Raw genomic sequence first — 7,134 nt, 5'->3', positions numbered from 1 at the left:
TTCAGTTGGGAATGACACATATTATCTCAGGCTAATATGAATAACATCACAGTTGTACACAGAAGTTGTTATTTGTTATCATGGGCTCTTTAAAGCCCACCTAGCTTGAGCGAGAGTATTGGAGCTGTTCGAGGATTTCTATTGGACAGTTAACACACGGGCTCCGTTGTGGGCGCGTGTGATTGGTCGAGGCGGCTGTCACTCGCCACTTCCACTCTCTCCTGAGCACCTCCCCGTCTCTCCACCTCCCCGGTTGTACGGCCCAAACGAGGATTTTCACGAAAACAAATCAACCGCAGACTTCGTACCAGTGGCAGCGGGAACGGTGCTACGACGAACGGGACACCGACGTAATGGATCCAACGGCGTGACAGCCGAGTGGATGGCGTGCGCAAAGTTGGATAACGGTGTTCGGCCTTGAGGAGAGACGTTAGACGCGTTAAATAGATTTCACGGCAATGCATGCGGTATCACTTGTTCTGCAGAAAGACGGAGAGAGAGCGGCCAAAGTGGACTCGCTCCCTCGGTAGAGCCGCCCGATGGAGGCTGACGGGACAGTGAGCTCGAGGCCCGGAATGTCACCTGTGAAACGTCAACAGCTCGTCGGGGGACGTCTTTAAGGGACAGACCGCGCGCACACCTGTCCGCGCTTTCGACTACTCACCTGACAACTTCTTAGTACTGCCTGCACACAGAAACAAAAGTTAGCAGGTCAGCGTTAGCTGCGGGAGGCGACCCCTCAGGCAAGATGGCTATCATAGATGTCACTTAACGGGAGGTTTCTGCCTCAGGTAACACAGGACAGGTGAACAACACGCTATTTCCTATTTAATGGACTTCAAGCTTCTTTCTCAGAAAGTTGTCCTGTGATATTCCACCAGCAGCAAGTTGACTTTTGGCTGCGAGAATTGAGCAGTTTTTGTTTTTCAAGCAAGAACTTTTTTGAATTTTTTTTTTTTTTTTAGTCATTTTTGTGTCGCCTTCTCCGTCAGTCATGTCATTCAAAGAGAATCCTTGTCGGAAGTTTCAAGCAAACATTTTCAACAAAAGTAAATGCCAGAACTGCTTCAAGCCCAGAGAATCACATTTGCTGAACGACGAAGACTTAAATCAGGTGAACTAATGTTTTCATTTCTAACACCGAATACTCCACTAATATCGTCTTTGTAACCTTAACCTGTATTAATGGAGAAGTGAAAGCCTGTTTTTCCTCGTCTGCTTGATGTGCTCATGTCAAACTGTTTGTCATGTGTCAATAGCCCATGAAGCGCAAAGGTTAGGCTAATTGGACATAATTAGTTTCCAGCCCAAGGGCATATATTGCCCTCAGTTCATGCAGATATAGGCCTCCACCTTGCTGCATTCCTTACAGCAAAGTAAGCTTCTGTTGAGTCATTTGGGTTACAGTTATGTCTGTGAAATCTTTTTTATTTTTTTATTTGCTATAATGTCCCATGCTACAACACTTCCTTATTCTTTAAGTTCAGTCGTAAATCAATTGGAGTGTCTGTGTCTGTCATAATCATACTGCTGTGTTTCATTACCATATTCACAAATGAAGATGTTCCAATGATGCTTCCTACTGCAGCACGTTGTTGACAGTGTGACATCACGGCACACTGAACTCTGTTGGCCTCTATCGTGATCACTCCTTTGGGTTAGCTGTTTAACGGGACAGGTTAAGAGTCGCCGGTATCCAGTCTTGTTTATTATGAACGGCACCTCTGTGACCGCTGCTTCTTCTGTTGGTAATGTCTTCAACGTGGCTGGGTGAGGAGCACTGTACCATCAAACTGACATTGTGCACATTTTCCTGTAATTTCCCTCCGTCATGACCGATGACTGCTCCTCTGCTGGAATGGGAGTCGTCTTGAGGTTATTTGTTCTTCTCTGTGGAATTTCTGACCCACTGGCTATGAACCTCGTTCCTTTGATGACTGCACCCAGTGAAAGGTTAACATCGGTGGTCAGAGGCTAGAGACCCGGGGGCAGGCTGTCCATGTTGTTCATTGTGTTGAGTCGTACTACGAGAACATACCGAGGGCCAGCGAATCTATTTCCATCCAGAACTTGTTTTTCATTCCATTTCATTTGCTGCCCCACCAATTTATTTATGATGTGTGGTAATAAGACGTTGGGTGTGGGGGGTGGCATTGCAAAATGAACACACGCAAACACACTCGAATGGCTCCGTTTATCCACTGAATCGGTGAAGGGTAAAAAATGGCCCAGATTCATCTCGTCTGTGTCTCTCTCCCGGGAGGACTTGCCGTTTGTTGCTGCTGTCATGTGAGGAGAGACGGGACGCTCGGTCTAAATGTTTCTCCTTCGGCTTTAGACTAAAGCCAGGAGCAAGCGCGTGTCCCGGTGTTGGTGTGATTTTCCCCCCTCAACCCTTCTTTCCAACTGTTCTTTCCTGCAGCAGCCACATTATCAAATACCGTATCTTAAGGTGCTTTTCCTATGTGTCACTTCTCAGGTTGTCTTTCAAAAGTTGGATATTGTTTCCCGTGCAAGTCCGCCCAAACTCTTCACTGTCCAAGGTTACAGCTGGACGTCTGATTTGAAAATTCCTATTATGTCATTTTGTTTACAGAATCACTGAGCTGAGAGAAATATGCCGTACCTCCCTGTAATCAAAGCAAAACACACGATTTTAGTGGATTATATTTGGCTTAACATGGGATGAAGTTATGACTGTAATCAAAACCACTGATAGAGGGACACCGGGTTGCCGGGCGGCTTTAAATGTTAGATTTTTTTTTACACTTGATTCGTTGGCTGTTTGCACTGCAGACTTGGGAATGCTGTTGGATTGCGTAAGAGGGACTTAATTTGTTAAGCTCTTGACATGTAGGTAAGATTTCAGTGCAAACATATTTAGTACAAATGTGTGCTCCTGTACACGCAACCTTGCAGTGGTTATGCAGAACTTTTTTTTTTTTTCTTCTTCTTCTTTTTTTTTTGGCTCAGCAAACAAACGCTGACTACTAGTATGGCTAGAGTTCAAGTGCATACCAGAACGATTTAAGAAAGACTGCCAGGCCAACTTGCATTTCTCAGTGCGAGTTTGAATTGCAAATCTGCAGCCACAAAAGCTCTCTGGCTCTGTGCTGCTTCTCTCCACTGTTTCTCATCCACTGTTTTTCTTGCTAACTTCTGCCTCTTGCTGCCCCCCCCCCCCCCCCCCCCCCTCCAACCACCCGTCCACCCACTTAGAGGATCAGAGGGAAAATCATGTGTGCTAGCCTTTCCTTTTTTTTTTTTCCCAGGGCAGCATGGTGCTCTGGAATACAGCCAGCTGGAGAATGTAGCCTGCAGTCAACTCAAGGCAGCAAAGTGACTAATACACACCTTCCTGGGGTTGAGCTAAAATGTGTGTGTGTGTGTGTGTGTGTGTGTCCTTGTAATCCTGGCTGATATTGGGACACAGTTTTGAAACGAGCGACTCGCCTCCAGTTACATCGACCGTGAATTCAAATGTGCACAGTTGAACTGTCCATCGATATGTTAATGTGCCGGTTCAAGTGTTTGCTTTCAAGACTGTAATTGTGCTTTCCTTCACCAGGCCAAGCCCATATATGGAGGATGGTTGCTACTGGCACCAGAGGGGACAAATTTTGACAATCCCTTACACAGATCTCGGGTAAGTGGTTCCTTTGCTCGACTCGAAATTGGTTATGTTCAGAACAGAGCATAGTTTTCTCTCCAACTCTTTTTGACGTCCTATTTTTAAAGGGGACAACTTTATTTGACCCATTGTCTGTAGCTTCTGCTCAAACCAAGAGTGAGTTGAGAAGCTAGTCCTTCCTTTTTTTGATTTAGTTTCTCATGTGACATCTGACAAACGGGAGGTCTGGTTATTGTGGCTCCTGTAGCTGTTTCATGGATTCAGCAGCTTCCTGTGGGAGGCTTGGCCCTCGATCAGAAGAAGTCCCATTCTCCAGCAATAATGAGCCCAATATTGACTTTATTTCACGAGTCCTGCTCCCCTAACACCATGTAATGGGAGACTTGCTCTGTTGCACCGCTTCCTTTATCAGCTCTCAGATTATACTGTGGTGGTACATCCCAAAGAGGAGTAAGAGAGAATGTGGGGGAGGAGAAGGAAAAGTCCCAGTTCTCACAGCCACACTGATGGCTTCCATATGTTTTCTTTTTGGGAAAAGCACCTCTGGATCCTTCAACTCAACTACTGTCAACAGACCGCCGCTGCTTTGACATAATCGCTGATGTGTTCGGCCGATTCTTACAATCAGCTTTCCACCGCCGATGTATAATTGGTGGCTTGTAGTGCTGAGGTGAGCAGGCCGGTCAGAGTTCGACTGACCAACAAACAAACAACAGAGGAAAAAAAGAGCTGACTTGTTGGATGAGTCATGTTTTAGGACCACTTTAGTCTGACAGGATGCTGGTCTGCGGTTGTATTATGACTAACAACAACACCGTGAGCCACTTATCTATCCCCTTTTTAATGGATATGACTGCAGTGTCCCCTTTAACATCAACTGTGAAGCTTATCAACGCCCCTATTGAGACCTTCCAATGCCTTTTAGGTTACAAAGCACCTCTTAATATTTCATGGATTGGGCTCCGTTGGAATTGGAGCTCCGGATATTTAACACTGAGACAAAACGGTGCATTAAGGAAGACAATGAGTAAAGGAGATCAATGTAAACTGTCACAATATCATTTGCTCAAATATTGGCAGAATTAACAATGTACAGAATATGATCGGCTTCATCTTCCCCAGTAGGCTGAGATCCATTAACATTGTGCACTTCATGCGTTTTAGGCAAACACTGACGTGAAACTGTCTATCATGTTTTTAAGGTTATGTGCATTTGACATGTATATCCTGTAAGACGGATTCATTAAGCTGTGACATAAGAAAAACCGGGGTTTTACTGTTTCTGTCTCTTTTTCTTCATATATTTCTTCATGAAGAAAAACGATCTGATTTGCCGCCAGCTTGAAACCCCTTTTTGAAGTTGTGATGTAGTAGAAAGTGTGCCAAGGACTGGGACGCTACTGCATGGCAGCTGTTTCCAAACGCTTGCTAGCCCTTGTGTATTTATGGGTGGTATGTGTATGCAGTTCAGTCTAGTGGCAAAGATTCAAGATTTTAATTGCAACATGTACAGATTCATTTACAGATCCCGTATTCAAAATCGGCCTTTATAAACCTAACATCTGTCCACACCTCTAACAGTAGCTGCTTTGTTAAACTGTCATAGCTAAAAGGGGCTAGTGTCAAATATAATGCAGCTTTCTGAACCCAATCTTTTTCACAAGTTGCTTCATCCTTTACAAAATGCTGATGTGGCTCACTTCTGGGATTGTTATGATATTTATGATGTGACCATGTCAGTAATTCAAAAATGTCTTTTATTTTATGCAGAAATGGCAGAGGAGGTTCTTCATTCTTTACGAGCACGGCTTACTGCGCTATGCTCTGGACGAAATGGTGAGTAAAAACCTTCCTCCTAATATTTTTTTTTTGAATATCCAATAAAGGGCTTGCTCTCTTTTCAGTTCAGGCCCTGACCACGATGTGATTATCTACAGTAGGCCTTTACTGTGGCTTGATTTACTATAATATACATCCCATGACAGTGAAGTGTTAAGTACTTTTTGACTCGAGCAGAGAGGCTGATGGCGGATTTTATGCTTGTTCATTTTTTTTTAAATTATAAACTGAGTTTCTCTCAGTGAAAGCTTTTCACACGAGGATGTTTCAGAGGAATACCTGGAGGATGTGATGCGCTCACTGCCACTGCTCGACCAGACAGTCGCCTCACTGTTGACGCCGGCGCTTTCTCTCATCAAATAGAGTCATTTGTGAATGTGTTAAACACTAAGCTAACTAGCGCAGCGGTGTCAAAGGGAATGGAGTGACGGCATATGGTGAAAGTCATGTGACGAGCTGTGTGTGTGTTTGTTTCGGTGGCTAACACGCTTATTGTGCAAGAGCCTCATGGTACCTTCCTGTTCTGAAAATAAAGAAATAAGACAAACATAATAAAACAACTCGATACCAGGAATCCTGATGTCTTTAGTGATCTGTATTGTTGTCAGCTGTTGAATATCTATCAGTAATTCTAATATTAAAATGTAGACTGCCTGTGTTTGTAGGTCACTTGTGTGAATACTATAGTTTGTTGGTTCTATATGCACCGCAGCACGCTGAATATTGATTGACCCAAAGTAGCACTCCACAGTTTTTTTTTTTCTTTTTTTTTTTTTGTGGATGTGCTTTGAAAAGAGGTGAAAGCAGAAGTAGTTGAAACAGCACTTGCTTTGTTGCTTCTGACCCTTTCATACTGTATGTGGCATTCTCTGGCAGAGGAGAGATGTGCTGAGAGGCTTTATGTAACAGAAGCAGCAGGAGCTGTGATGCTGTGTAGATTGTTCTTCTTCTTTACTGTGCCCTTCAGGGTCATTTCTTTCCCCCTATAGAAATCCGCTACATGTTGAGTGGAAAGGCTATTTACATAGTGTATCCAAGTTTTATTTCTTTTTTTCTTAAACCAAGGTTTTCCTTGTACTAAAAATGTCAAAAAAAAAGGTTTGGCCTAAATGTCAAACTCTATCCAATAAATTGCATTTGTGTGTTTACTGGAAGAGACAAAGGAAAGAGGCGGATGTGCTCTTTCCATTCATCGTTCTCTCTCGATGTCACTCTTCATCTTTTCATCTCCGCTCTGAATGAAGGATCAAAAGGAGAGGAGGGCTCGCAAGGGTCTGGAGCTGGAAAATATCAAGTGACACTAAATATAGAACCTCACTTGTCACACAAAACTCATTAGAATAATTGCTAAGTGTTGAATAATCGGCTGCACAAACTTGGCTAATTTGCTCTCTGGCTCTTGTTTTCTGTGGACAAAGAGGTAAAAATTCATATTTAGACTCTTTGAACATCAGCTAGGGTTAGAATCTGATCGGCATTGTAGGATTTCATAAAATACAGTTTAATGCCGTGTTCTGAATCTAAAGAAATATTAATAACACCAGAGCCGTTTGAGTGTGTGACTTTTTTTTAAATTTTCTTTTACTGGTGATCAAATCCAAGTAGCCAGTATTGTTTTGCCTTTTTGGAAGTAATCTCAGCTTAGCTATTATTGCAACATTGTG

General features: G+C 43.4%; 1 protein-coding gene across 4 annotated transcripts in view; it reads left to right on the top strand.

The window, feature by feature from the left end:
• The first annotated feature begins 397 nt into the window (after positions 1-397).
• Positions 398-7,134, top strand: part of LOC306712730 (myosin phosphatase Rho interacting protein) — a 46,303-nt gene continuing 39,566 nt past the window's right edge. For all 4 annotated transcript variants that reach the window (XM_079182136.1, XM_079182135.1, XM_079182133.1 and 1 more), the window contains exons 1-3: positions 398-1,114; positions 3,569-3,646; positions 5,402-5,467. In XM_079182136.1, coding sequence (XP_079038262.1) covers positions 995-1,114; positions 3,569-3,646; positions 5,402-5,467 — 264 coding nt within the window. In that variant the 5' untranslated portion in view covers positions 398-994. The remainder of the gene's footprint in view (positions 1,115-3,568; positions 3,647-5,401; positions 5,468-7,134) is intronic.

Source organism: Pholis gunnellus (assembly GCF_910591455.1).
Source record: "Pholis gunnellus genome assembly, chromosome: 21".
Lineage (NCBI taxonomy): Eukaryota > Metazoa > Chordata > Actinopteri > Perciformes > Pholidae > Pholis > Pholis gunnellus.
This window is presented reverse-complemented; position numbering and strand designations above follow the sequence as displayed.